Source organism: Acromyrmex echinatior, chromosome 14 (genome assembly GCF_024713525.1).
Source record: "Acromyrmex echinatior isolate Ae372 chromosome 14, ASM2471352v2, whole genome shotgun sequence".
Lineage (NCBI taxonomy): Eukaryota > Metazoa > Arthropoda > Insecta > Hymenoptera > Formicidae > Acromyrmex > Acromyrmex echinatior.
Window position 1 is genome coordinate 7,356,543 of NC_141865.1, and position 15,081 is coordinate 7,371,623.

At 38.3% G+C, this 15,081-nt stretch overlaps 1 protein-coding gene and 1 long non-coding RNA gene across 2 annotated transcripts in view; one reads left to right on the plus strand and one right to left on the minus strand.

The window, feature by feature from the left end:
• Nucleotides 1–15,081, minus strand: part of LOC147907406 (uncharacterized) — a 99,350-nt gene that overhangs the window by 19,455 nt on the left and 64,814 nt on the right. The gene's annotated exons all lie outside the window — the stretch shown is intronic.
• The window catches only part of ed (hemicentin protein echinoid), a 30,622-nt gene that overhangs the window by 11,835 nt on the left and 3,706 nt on the right, over nucleotides 1–15,081 (plus strand). The window contains exon 2 of the mRNA XM_011063638.2: nucleotides 13,391–14,849. Coding sequence (XP_011061940.1) covers nucleotides 13,391–14,849 — 1,459 coding nt within the window. The remainder of the gene's footprint in view (nucleotides 1–13,390; nucleotides 14,850–15,081) is intronic.

The following is a 15,081-nucleotide window of genomic DNA, read 5'->3' on the forward strand; positions in this document are numbered from 1 at the left end:
TAAATACAATATATAGAAAAATCTGATTTTTTTTATTAATCTTTTCATTAAAAAAGTACGTTTAATGTATCCTTGACCGAAATAATATTATAGTCGCGGATTAAAAATAAGTATATTTTAGGACGACGCGATTGAATTACCAGACACTTATTTTAACATCATACAAGATACTCATCATATAGAACACTCATAAAATATCTATTACGATTTCACAAATAGCTTGAAGATCAATATTAAATAATATTCATACGGCAAACTATCCGTGTCATAGAAATCGCTCGAAAACTATATAATCGCCGCTGTTAATTTGTATTACTGCATATTACTGTTGGGAATTATTATCTAATAACCCAGGCATTACCAAATTAGTGTACATATTTTTGGCTTGCGGTTTACACGCCCCTCGCCTTTCCGCCCAAATATCCGATAATGATTTAATGCAATTAACGCAGTGAGCAAACTCTGCAACGCGATTGCCGTTTTGTGTGACAGATTCGTTGGCGATAATTTTCTAGACGACGATAGCGTGAGCAAAAGGCTCGTCGCACCCTTTCTCGCTCGTCCAAACCGTGTAATTCGTCATCCCGATCGCAGCCGATAACGCTAATTTGTTTTTTCCCTGATTATATTTTCCTCATTATATTTTCCGTCGCTCATTCAAATACATTCCAGCGTATATCTGACGTAGATGAGTATTCCAGATATTCATAAGTGTTCGAAACTTCTCGCATTGTCGTCGATCATTCATCGTGTTTGTGCTCCTCGTAATATCGAGCTGCTGCGAGCTGGTCCGCCTGCAGGCGGGAATAATATTCCTAGCGGAAAATTCATCGTGATCCCTAGCCTCCGCACGACGGTGTCGTTTTCATCGGTGCGAGAAATGACTGTGAGAATTTCGGGCAACTTTGCCACTCGGCGAGCGTGCGCTCGAAATTTTCAGCGCAGGTACGATTTTCGTTAAGGGAATCCTCGTGTAAATGAAGCAAAGTAATTTTCACGCCATTTCTCTCTCTCTCTCTCTCTCTCTCGCATTTTGTTGATTCACACACAGTTTTTAAAAACTATAATTTATTTCAATCTAATGGTAATTAAGGTTATCGGGATTATTAAATAAAAGCCTGTATGAGTCAATGCAGTTAACTGTTGCGTGAATTACATGTAAGTACATACAAAGTCGCAGATGTTTCGACCTTGATTTTTCTTGGTTTGGATTTATCTTAGATCTTTCATCCATTACAGTCTATGCAAATAAAACATTTAAAATAATTAAGGTCGTCACGATAAAGTAATCTTATAGAATTTACAATAATGTGCAAATTTTTAGACAAATTATAAATAGAAGACGAGAGAAAGAGGTAATGACTAGAGATGAAAACCACAGAAAAATACTAGAATTTTAGAGTAAAAAACTCGGAAATTAATGGTTTTTTTTCCTTTTACTTTGACAGTTTTTTTACTCGAATATTTTTTTTTAGGTCATTTAGATCTGTTCGCACTGCTTGAAATTTTGCCCAAAATTTTTGCACTTAAAGTAATATTATTAGAAAAATAGATTCAGGCGTTGAAATTAGAGAAGGCACAGATGCTGAATGCAAAGAGTGCAAGCAAATGGATCTATTAACCCATTATCATCTCATCAAGAATTGCAATATCAATAATACATATTTTCTCTTTGATATAAAATTATAAAGATAAAAGTATTAAAAAGTATCCAAATAACAAAAATGAATTGTATTTCTTCTACATATTTAACATGAAGGTTTTTCATGAATTTTATGTAATTTGATCAAAAATACTGTTTTTTACAGTAAAAAACTAGTTTTTTACTTGATACTTTTCTCTGAAGTCAAAAATACCATTTTTTTACATCTCTAGTAATGATAAATCATATTTACAAAATGTGTTAAAACTTTTATCTCAATTATTTTATGTATTTATGATTTTATGTATTTATCTTTTCCCCCGCCAGAGATTATCGATAATGTAGAATGAAAATTAAGTTTAGATCTTCTATCCATTACAGTTCAAATACCAATCAAGTGTTTAAAATACTTAAGATCGATACTTATGATAAAATAATCTTAAAAATCTATAATATTCAAATTCGTAGACAAATAAATAGACGAAAGACGACATATTGAAAGAGGTAATGACGAGTCATATTGGCAGAACGTGTTAAAAACTGTTTACTCTTATCTGAACAATTTTATGCACTTTAACTTTTTTTCCGCAAAATACACATCTTTCATCGTCACCGTAACATCTGACACGAAAACCGCGCGCATATAACTGATTTGTATACGTTTTTTTTTTTCCGACGGTGACGCAGAGACAAATTTAAAAGACGGAGGAAATATTTCTCGACTGCTCAAGCGTCTTTTTACGCGTCAGTTCTTGCGTAACGTAAGCTCAGGTGTAAAGTCGCAAAGTGACGAAACATCTTTTCTCACTTTAGACGAGAGACACGTATATAGATTACGTCGATTGCACGACGCGACCGGGGAAAGCGTTGACGGTCGCGTCTCGACATTTGGCGCCCTCGCGACTCTCCTTTGCTTTGTCTCGTCGCGAGAGTAACGATATAGCGCCGGACGAGTTTACGTCCTGAAACGTACTCCTCTTCTTGCTCCTCCAGAAGATTCTCATCTTGCGCATCGCATCCTCCTCATCCCGATCTTTTGTCCGCCGGGCCGTAAATCTGTCCGGAAAACAGTACGCCGGGCGTACATAATGCCGCGCTTCCTTATTAGCGCAATGCACTGCGACATTGCCGAAGTCGCGACGTTTTCGTACCACGTCGTTTGAGAGCGCGTCTTTTCTTTCCTCTCGCGTTGCGAGACTTAATTGGTGCACGCTGTGAGCACCGGTGCAACGTAACCGATGTCGGCGACGACGTTGCGACACGTCGGTTTTCTCCTCCGAACGTCGCGGTTTTCGCGCAGCTCTTAACCAACGTCGAAAGACCTTTTCGCCTCTCTCTCTCTCTCGCTCTCTCGCTCTGTCGGTTTTTCGCGTGATTTAGTGCAACCAAACTGTAGGGTTGTGGGTCGCTGGAGGCTGAAGCCGTTTTCGCGAGCTCCCGAGTGGCACTGAGAAGATAAATTTAGAGAGGGTTCCAGTATATTAAAACTCGATAGTTACATTCACTCGGCGCCGAATAGAATCAAAATGGAGGAAAGGAACTTAATTCCGTCATATTTCACGGATCTATTAAATCTCGTCTCGGGAAATGTATTTGTTTCATTCGCGTTGACGTTTACTTAATTATCAGATTAGAAATGCAATTAATTATTAAATGTACTATATATAAGAAATAAATCTGTTATGATATAGTTAGTTATGAAAAAACACACGTCGAGCTTTGAATGCCGTGCTGATTTCATTGAAAAAATCCGTCATTCTTATTGAAATATTTTTTTTTTTTGCATCTTTCTCGTGATTTTCTGCAGCCAATTTAGTGCGGCAACTCTCAATGCAGGAAACGTTTCAACATTCGCCACGGTTTTAACTGTGCGACAGTAAATCACAGTAGGATTGCGTTCGGAACACGACACCACGTGGCATTCCTTCGACAACGTGTTGAATTTCACTTCCTACGCGAGACAGGCAAATTTTGAACGTGAAACAGTTTCCGTTAACAAGTAGAATACGTTCTACGCAAACCGAACGAAATTTCAAGCGTAAAATCATTCGTAGATTTCTGGCTAATTTTTACAGAGAATTTCACGCGATTAATACTGCTGAAATGTAACTCTACACGGAACAAATAATGTTACTAAAAAAAAAATGATGTATTAACATTAACAGTTTAATTGAAAATCTTATTAATTCGTGACTGTATTAATGAAATACGTACACTAATTTCTTTTAAAATATTAATTATTTTGTTAATACTGTTATTAAAAATAAAGAAGATATTTAATTAGACTGCTGTTCGCTAATACTGTTAATACATCATGTTTTTCTCATGTATATTTAAGAAGTTCCAGTGATTGCAATTGGAATTATCGATATCGCGAGAAACCAATAATAAGATAAGTGTGAAGCATAATAACTTATAATGTAATTTCATTCTTGCAAGACGCGCACAAAAGCGCAAACTCGACCGAGAAAAATACAAAGCGTTAACGCGCGAGCTCTCCTCGTATTGTGCTTTAAGCTAAATACGAAAGATATTAAACTCTTCTTCTTCCTTTTCCACGCTGGTTGGCGGATAACGCTCGTAAGATCGTTGTAAGTCACGTAAACGTCCGTTATCCGAAGTTCTATCTGCGCGTTCTTGTAGATCGCTTCCTTTATCGCCTGCCACGAGATAATGATTTCTACAACTTTTTTGCAGTTCGCCCGAGTAACACGTCGCAGAAATTGCCTTCACATCGAAATTGTTCTTGCCCAAAGGCTGCCACGATAACCGATCGATGCTCACGACCGCTTTTACTTACTCCAATTGACTAATCCGGTATCCTCTTAATATTGCACTAAGTGTCGCTTGGAATATCGAGCTGTTGCCTTAAAATGATGCAACGCATCTTGGAAATTCATATTCTGCCAGCGAAACTAGCGAGATGTTCATGTTACAGACTACTAAGTATCGAGTCACCTGAACTTTCTGCGGTCTGATGTCAAACTAATATGTTGCATGTTCCTTCCGAGATTAATTTCGAAATTTAACATTCGTAGTTCAAAAATTGCTCGGCTCCATTTTTTAAATAAATTTTCAGGAACTTTAAATAAATTCCGAATATATGAATGCAAATGCGAAGGCCGCGAGTTGAACAATATAATATAATTCGAGCATTCCCCTATCGCATTTTTACATTAATTCCCATAACTGTATCGTAAATTAAAATTTTTATCGGTATCGTAATTCTTTCCTGTCTCATTATCATTCTCTTCAGGGACGCGGGAGCTATTTTTTTTACTACAGAGGATCGGACGAGACTTCCGAAAAAACTTATTACGTACACGGCACATTGTATGTCGCCACATCTTGCATTATGCAGTATTAACAGTTTCGCAATTGGCACACTGGACAGTAAAGGTGTGCGCTGTGTATGCATATGATCGAACACCTACGAGAGATCGGTACGATTGTGGTGTTACCTGCATGACTAAGCTGTATTTACGCAAGTCCGTATTGCGCGTAACCTCGTTATGCCACACCGTACAGGGTGTCTCAGATTTATAGAAAAGAGAAACAGAGTATTTGGCCTTTTTACCTTTTTAACTTTAATCCTTCGGAGCTGATGTCAAATCTTATTAATGCGTCTTTAATTTATTAAGTTAATTAAAAGTACTAATTAACCTTTCGCTGGCCATAGAATTTTGCCTTCAATCAGGAATCTAAATTTTTTAATTTCAGTACAGATTTTTATATTGTTGCAGAGATTGTATAAAAATCTGAAAAAATTCCTCCCTATTTGTAAAAGCTTTAACAATGAGTTTTTATTATTATAGAAGTTGAACAGTATTTTATCTTTTTTTTAATTGTACGTTCAAAATCAAGTTGGCCGACGAAGGGTTAATTTCAAGGAAGCAAAATGATGTAACTTATAAAAAGAATAAAATGGTGAGAAAAAAAGAGTTTATTTGACTAAATTAATTTAATTGTCTTTATTTCTTTTGTTGAAAAATATATGTACTTAAGTCAAATATATTTATGTATGAAAAAAATAAAAAACGTAATTAAATTAATTTAGCCAAATGAATAATTTTTTTCTTAGGGTGTACATTTTAATAAGAATAATCTCAATCCTAGAGGTATAACATAAAGATAATTAAATTGTTTGACACTTTTAACAAAGTAATTTATAATTGAGTAGGTTCAATACACTGTCAGCATAGGATTAACGGTAGATTTCCGAGATAATGTTCCGTGATAATAACTTAAGCAACGAGCGATCAATTAAAAAGATATCACGAAAATGGAAATAATAGAACTGCCGTTTTCCTCTCTCGTTTTCTCATGTCCAGTTCAAGAACTGTGTGATAATTGTGGATCACGCGGTGTATACCAACACATAAGCGTAAAGTTTCCATCGAAGAGGGACACGGATACGCGGATACGCGGCGTTCATTCCGGGGCGAGAGATGGCGAAGCCGTCCAAACGTCGCGCGAATTATCCGTTATGCATTACGTGCTGTCTTAATTACTCCCAGCCCTCAGGTGATATACGCGGCCAGCTTTGTTCATTTGTGCCGGCGCACGCAGCCATAAATATCGATTACCGGGATATAGCTTTGCGTCTATCGGGCCATTAATTTGTCGAAAGTTTGTTGTTCCACCGCCACCGAGCGTCACGCGCCGCGCAAATTGTTTGCAATACTCCTCGAATTCTGTGTCGCGCAGAATCTGCACCGCGGTCGTGCCGCGATATGACGCATCACAACAAGTGTGGCTGCTATAACAACTGAACTAATAGAACGACTCGTTATAACGCCGCTGTCGCGGCCGAATTGATCAAATTTAAACGTGTCCTTTATACCATCTGACGACGTAGAATGATGGTAATAGAGAACGTACAACTGTTATTTGATATTATTTTTTATTATACGCAGAAAAAAACGATTTTGCTGTCAAGTGTTTAAAACTTTGCGCGACATCTACGCTCTTGACTTCTACTGCTCGTATTCTTTTCAGTTCTTTGATTTATAAGGTGTCTTGGTTAGTTTGATTTGTTATACGGATTTAAAAATTTAACTAGATTCAGATCTGAAAACAATTTTGTTAGACTGTAAAAATAATATTGATGGCAATGTGCTGCAAAAAGTTTTAACAATCTAGCAATTAGTTGAAGCACTCTATATATGATGTAACTGTCGATCACAAGACTTTTACTTCGAGTCGCGAGAAAATTAGAGAACGCTTACATGTAAGTTGATATAGTAAAAAATTCAGACAAATGATTTTAATAATTCTCTAATTCTTCGTTTTCATATTTCTTTTGAATGACTACACAGCAAATCTGATGAGCGATGTGATTCTACTTAGTGACGCAATGTATGTGACTTCGATTTTATTTTATGTAAGTTTTTATATTATTATTGTATAAGTTAATATTTTTGATAATCATTGGGCTATTCATTACATAGCTAATTTAGCATTTCGATAAAGAACGAATTAAATTATTAGGAATCATCAACTTGGAATTTGCGTTATTTATGTAATTTCGATTTATATGTTATATTGATAAGGATCCGAATTGAAGGGTTAAAACGTATATTTTATTTTTTTGTTATTCACACGAAAATAAAAAATTTTCTGAGCATCCGAACAGCTGATGTAGGCTCTGATGGCCTTTTTTACATTTTTCGCTGATAGATTCTTTGGAGTCTCATTTTATATATTTGTGCATCCTATATAATTATTTTGATAGTCCAATAAAATTATTTTCAACCTGTATGTAGCTAAATTTTTAGATACTACAACAAAACTGTTCTTTTTGTGTATTTCACTTTAAATATAGAGTGCACTTAAAAGTGTGTACTAGTTCAGCTATAAAAGACAGACCTATTACTTGACATTTGACGGTAAAAGACAATTCTTTTACGTTTACGCGCGGAACGCTAATAATATTGCTGCACATAGAAGTACTTACTATAACAGGGAATACTCTTGCAGGAATTGGATGATACAATATATGTAGGTATATAGTTCGTCATACTTTCGACGAGAGCAAGACAAACGCGTCGTTGGCTGCAACGAGGAGCAACATGCGATCGTTCCTCGTGGTTAAGCATTCATTATGGGAGAAAGTTTTAATAAAGGAGACGCCTGCGGAAGGAGGGGGGGAGGCAAAACCTTAATTTAGATCCGCCATCGCGCAATTGACAAAAAGGCGGAAAGCCGCGGAGTAAAACTACAAAGGGATGATAACGAGAAGGGCGATTCCGGGGAGACAGAACGAAGAAAGGACCGCGACGGGATCGAGGAGTAGTGCGGAAGGGAAGGCGAAAGAAGCGCACGACAATAAGATATATTATAGGGGTTGGCGCCGGGGTTCCATTCACCCCGTTTCTCGCAGCACGCATAATCGCGACATAAGCAGAAACCTCGGCGAATATACGGGATATTTGGACCCACACGGAGAGAATTTTTTCTTAGAATTTACTCTAAAAATATGATAGTCCTGTGACAACATTGTATTCCGAAGAATATTATGTATATTTTTCTCATTCATTAATAAAGCTACAATAAAATTGTACAATAGGTTTGATTAATTTTACTGAAGTGCATGGTAAAAATCTTTAAAATATTGTATTGTACCACAACCATATTTTTAGAGTAAATTTTAAGAGACAATTCTATTCGTGCAATTTTACAGTCACAGACATCAATAATGATTTAAAGAATTTAAAACGACCGGAAGCAGGTTAGTTTTCATAGAAATAAAAAATTTGCGAAATTTTCGTTTGCAATAATGTCAAATATTGCAATGCACCGATAGATGTTCAATTGTGAGCTTTAAACCGCGCTGATGTTTAATATTGATGACACAAGTTCTGCTGTGGAAATAAACGATTAAAAAGATCGATATAACTGCGACTACGAGAATGAAATGATGAATGGTAAAAGCGCTGATATCCTTTGTAAGTTTTTGCTCTACTTCTTAGATCGATTCTGGTACGGTAAAAAAGATTAATGCGCCATTTTTAAATGGCCATATCTTGTCGCGAAGAAATCGGTGCACGCAACGCGTAGTGCACGCAAAGAGTCTTGAGTGAGTACTTTCGACGAAACTTAGGTAGAAATGGATTTAAGCAAAAGTAAGAGTCTCTTTGAAGGAAATGTAGAACAGAACGGAATAACCTGGCGAAAGTTGATTTTGTCAGGCAACATAACTCACTCGTTCACGAAGCATACAACGTAACGGTAAAGTCGTTCTGAAAGCGTCTTACGACGACAAATCATAACAACACTTGTGACATATCGACGCGACATTTGCAAGAGAGAGAGAGAGAGAGAGAGGAGAAGCGAGATATATAGAAATCATATATAAAGGCATAATTTCCTGGAAAGCTTGGCAAAGCATCGATATGGAAGGAAACGAAAAACCAGTTATGCCATCTGGACCGCCGTGCGAAAAAGTCTCATTTTTTCGCAAACACGAGCCATTAGACATTTATATCAGTACGGAATATTTTTGCCTCGATATTCTAAATCATATTGATCTTTCCAAGAACAATGTTAAATCCGAAAGATGATTAAATTTTGCAGAACTTCCTCTCTTGATCTTTCATATCCTATCCAACTTCCTTCATTTTTCTTCCTCAGCTTTCACAACTTTTAAAAATCCAAGGAAAAAGTGCCGATACCGTTAAACGGGTTTAACGTTGCCTCAGTGATCAAATGTTGTTCCAATAATAATCCATTACTGCCTAATAATCGAAACTGCGGCGTTCTATTTCGAAAATCGAGTGGCGTTATTTCACGCTACAATATTGATACGACAGCGATGTAGTACTATTTCTATGTAAAGTGCCAAAAAATTGAACATGATTTGCTATTTTTAGTATCACATTATTTACTGCCGTGCAGTTAATAATGAGATAGAATTTTTTTTCTTTTATCGTCAGATAAAGATTTGAAAGAATTTTTTATAACTTGAATCACGTTTCGATGATTTATTCGCGAGATTTAAAGATCTCTCTTTGAGCGCGATTAAAAATCGCCAACTGTTAGAATTTATTTACGTGTTAAAATGTAATATTGTAATAGCGCGTTTTCGAGAAAGCCATGAGTCAGGATTCCAGAGCGAGCATCAGCCACGAGTCAGGATTTCGGAACGAACATCAGCAATAGGAGTGAGGAGTGAGGAGGAGGAAAAGTTTTGTGGAAACGAGGTGCGAGAAGATCGAGGTAAAATAATAGGACAATGCACTCCGCGACGAAGGATATATGAACGAATTCGCTGGCAAACGAACGGATAGGTGGACAGGTAAATGAACGAATGAACGCGGGATCAAATGGCTCGTAGACAAATAAATCGAAAAGAGGAAAGATAAACGTCGCTGCGCGAAATACGAGCGGGAGAGAGAAGAGGCCAGGATGCTCCAACATTCCCAAACACAAAATGGCGGAAGAGGACGATCTTCAATAGCGTTGACGAGTCGAGTCGACCGGCGGTTTTACCGTTACGCGACCCAATGACGAGAGATACGTTCGCCAGCGAGAAACGTGGCTGCTTCCACCATTCGATGGGTGCCTCGTGGCCGACAGTACGGTATAATGTGGACGTGTGCTCCACGAATATTGCCGCACGAAGTAGGTTCCACTTCGCACCTGAGAAGTCGTAAAAGGTCAAGAGATTTATTTCACTGAACGGTGAATTCGTCTGAGAAATTTGATATAAAAATTTTTCCAAAGATTCGCGGAAGGGAATTTAAATCTTCGTTACTCGCTCTCTTCCGCTCGACATTGAGTTTATTAGATATATCTTGTCTCTTTACTTTGAGAATATACTTGGAGAAATTTTTACTTCTCGTTATTTTGTAATTCTGAAAACGCGTATTTCAGTGTTCTCATTCGTTCGTTTATTAGCATCAATATATTGAGTATTCTCTATTTTTATTCATGGGTGAATCTGAAAATTCTTGCTTGAATGATGAAGCTCGTGGATGATGGAGCAGGATAAGTCCGACAAGCAGATGTACAGACGAACCCAACTGACTCACAGGGTTACCTTTGAAACCGTGTATATATGAAACAAGATATACGCCGCAACATACGTCATAAGCTTCATTGTTGAATATCGTGAATTTCCTCTATTCTCGAGCAGTCGAATGAACAACATTCGTCACTTCCACTGAAACTTCGCCATATGTTCTTTTTTTCGTCGTATAAAGGCTGTAGTATACAAAAGAAAAACTTAAACAGTAAAACATGAACAGTTAACTTGTCTTAGCTCCGAGGCACTACCATGTTTTCTGCAGATAAGCAAATCAATATTTTAAATTTGATACTTAGGCAATAACTTCTCTATGATTGGTCGATTCGCTTATTGTTTACACGGAAAGAACCAAGATACTTATTTGTAAATTTAGTTAGATACAAATTTGAAAATAATTTTGTTTGGACCATCAAAACAATTATATAGAACGTTCAAACTTGTTACTAGAATATCAAAACTTTTTACAGCATTATTTATTATACTTGAAATTCTTATGTAATTATTTTAATGATTCAAACAACATTATTTTCAAATATGTACAAGTATATGTAACTACATTTTTGATACTTCAGCAAAACCATTCTTTTCCTGTACATCTTGCTGCCTTATTACTTGCGTTTTTTCTGTGTATCAAGTTTAAATGTCGGTTATAAAAACAGGATTTAGAAAAGATGTTTAGTTAATTTTGTGGTTAACAGTGACTGACATCAGAAGTTTACTACAAATATCGCGACATTTGGTGGTCGCGACAGTGCGGTACTATTAGTTTTCAACGTCACCGCGCTGTGGTATTCGATTTTCGCAATGATTTGTGTCGACATTCGATGTTACGTTACGATAGGGAAACGTTATGATGCTGTGTCATGTGTGAAAATCGATTTTTATAATGATAACCGTCTGTATAACGTACGAAAAAAATATTGATATATTAGGAATATTTTAAATAGTACGCATTCTCTCTCGATTAATTTTTTTATCGACTGATTCAAAGACTATTCCATGAAAAAAATGCTATAAATAATTTTATTTAAATTGGTTAATTGTACTATTAAATATTTATGGAAACGTTTGAAACGACCTTTCGGGTCGTTTAAATAATTACAAATGGAATCATCAATAACATTTTTGAAACAATATCCTTTTTATTTTACGTCATTGTTCTCACCCTCGATTATGATTAAATTTTTTAATTAAAATAGAATTTTACATACGCTTTCTTTTTAATTTATATAAAATATTACCGAAAATTCATATTCGGTAATTTTTGCCATTTACATTCACTGAATAAACGTAACGATGCGATGGAGAAGTGGATGGGAATGACGTGTTGTTTCCACCGCTTGGAAAATACACAAACAGCGTTGGAATGCTGATATTTTTTTTTTAATTTCTTCTATAAAGATATAACAATCAAACTTCAACTTGCAAATACTTACGCACACGAAACAAACGTTATTTCAAAATAGGAAACGTTTAATAACTATTTGCACTGTTAAATACACGTTTGTAAATATAAAAAAATTTTTTTTCTATGGTCATCGTTTTTGTATTATGATATTTTTCATCCTTTATTACAACATTGCAAATGCAACGTATATTGGTTATTCGTGTGTAAAAGCTTCATACGTAATAGATTTTTTATGAAATGTATTTTAGTGCGTGAAATTTTAGAGAGAAAGAGAGAGAAATGGATCGAAAGAGAGAGAGAGAGAGAGAAACACAGGAACGAGCTCGTTCAATGCTCGTTGTCGAAGCACACGTTACAATGATGGCTCTCTATAGACACGTGCAGGGATTAAAGTTGAACACATACTATTGTAACAGACGAGCTAATACGAAATATTTTGAAGTTTAAACATTTTTCTCAATCTTTCCGCGTTCCTCTCCTCCCGAAATTAATCTTTATGATCGTCATTCTTCGTGTTTTAATTAGTTAGTTTACAACGAAAACACGAGCGAAGGTAAACCAATTTCTCTGGAGAATGCCAACGGTCCGGATATTCTCTAACGGTACTACTACCGTCATCGTCGTCGTCGTAAAGACAGGAATTCACGCAGCTTGCAATGCGACTAACTGTAGCTGGCGACGAATCGTTTTCGCCAGTTCATTATTTCGTAAATACGACACGGCGCGAATATCTGACGTCTTTCGCGTTGCTAAATGCCAGCGTATTATTCTCTCACTTGCTTTACTTATGCCTGGTACGCACGGACTCGTCAACAATCAGTATTGTCAACGTTGGCGAAACGGCACGCAGCTTGGCATTAATTGCGTAAAAGGTGAACTCTTGGTGGGGAGTCGGTGAACCCAAAAACTAGGTTGATTCCTGACAGGCAATTTGTATTGCCATTATCACGGTCCCACGCAGTAGCGTTCGAATGCTGCTGTTCGCGCTCACGAATTTATTCCGTCTTAATGGAAAATGTGTGTACATGCGAGGCTGTAAAGCACGACGATGGAGAGACCGATCGATTCTTACACATCGAGCGACTCTCTTGCGGTCGATTTCCTCATCGGGTCACCGGGTTATCGGGTTACCACGACGCGGATCGATCGTCCGTTAATGCTGTCACCGCCTACAGTTATAATGCGTAAAATATATTATATAAAACGTACGTTAAAGAAAGAAAATATATTCATTTTTTTTCTTCGTTGTTTTTGAAATACTAGTCGGTTTCGATGTGTTTGTTGTCGCTTTAATAAACTCCTTTTATTTCAGCACCTATCGGAGCGTACACCGACGAGACACAGATGGATACACATGAGGGCTCGACGGTGCAGTTGCAGTGCCGATTCCCACCACCGCGGGAAAACGTCACGTGCTTTTGGCTGACCCACACGAATAACAATCTCGACAACGCGGCGATCGAGAACCGCTCGTTGTCGCCAAACTACAAGGTTTACATGAACTTGCAGGAGGGCCGTTACGACCTGCAGATCAGGAACGTGTCCTACGAGCGTGACAATGGCAAATATGAGTGCAGAGTGAAGGTCAGTAGCACCGGCGTCGACCTCCACAGGAAGTACATTACCCTGACGGTGCTGAGAGCGCCGGGTCAGCCGATGATATCGCCGACCTCCGCATTGGCCACAGAAGGCAAGATACTGGAGCTAGCGTGCAACACCATCGGTGGCAGTCCCGAGCCAGAAGTGAGATGGTACCGTGGCAGCAATACCACCCTGCTGCACACCGGCAAGACTCTGATAATCAATCCCACGCGGGAGGACGATCAGGCAGTTTTCCGGTGCGTCGTGAGAAACCGAGCGATGCGCGAGGGTGAGACCTTGAACGCCTCGGTGACGCTCGACGTCAACTACTTCCCACGCGTGTCTGTTGGTCCAGACAACCCGCTCAAGGTCGAGGTGAACGGCACCGCGATCTTCAAATGCCACGTAGATTCGAAGCCGAGAGTCAGCATGATACACTGGTGGCGGGGCGGTTCCTACGTCTCCACCAATTTCGAACATGTGATACCTAAGGTGACGTTACAGGACTTTGGCACGTACAAGTGTCAGGCGGACAATGGACTCGGTAGATTCGTTGAGACCCCTTTGACCCTAGACGTGCTCTATCCACCCACAGTGTCCATCGAGGGCGACACTGTCAGAGTAGCTGATGTAGAGGACAGCATAACCGTCCACTGTAACGTATCCGCCAACCCGATGCCATCCGTGATCGAATGGCTGCGGGACGGCCGACCAGAATTTAGACAACCAGGTTCAATCCTCCGATTGACCCGTGTCACTTCGGAACATGCTGGTAACTATACTTGTCGCGCGGTGAACACGATTTATCCTACTGGCGGCGAACGCAGGAATCATTCAGCCTTTTCCACCGTGACGATCCGAGTGCGGCACAAACCCGGCCCGGCTAGAGTGACTCCGGATTCGCCGGTCGCCGTTGAGGGTTCGCGGGTGATACTCACGTGCATGGCCAGTCCGGCTGGTTACCCCGAGCCACAGTACAAATGGTGGAAGGTGGGCGAGGGTGGTTCGATTCAAGTACCAGCACCATCCGGCCCGAAATACGAAATCGACTCGGTGCATCTTGGTAGCGAGGGCACCTACAAATGCTTTGCCATCAATGAGATCGGCATCGGTGAAGCCGCATCGGTAAACCTTACTGTCCATCAGCCGCCGAAGATTCTCACCAAGCTGCAGCCTCATGTCACGAGGAAGTAAGTAAAAAGAATCGTGTATAGAATTTTTCCAATACAAGTAAAATATCTATGAGTCTCCGTAGTTGATGCGTAAATTATATATTCTTAACATGAAAAGATACAATTCACAATTATTTAGATTTTACTTAAAATCTAAATTACGAAGTTAAAGTAAACGTTTTGACTGTGAATTTTAAATCCTCTTTAGTGTGGAAATTGTACAAACTACCATAGAATTTTCCTTTAAAAT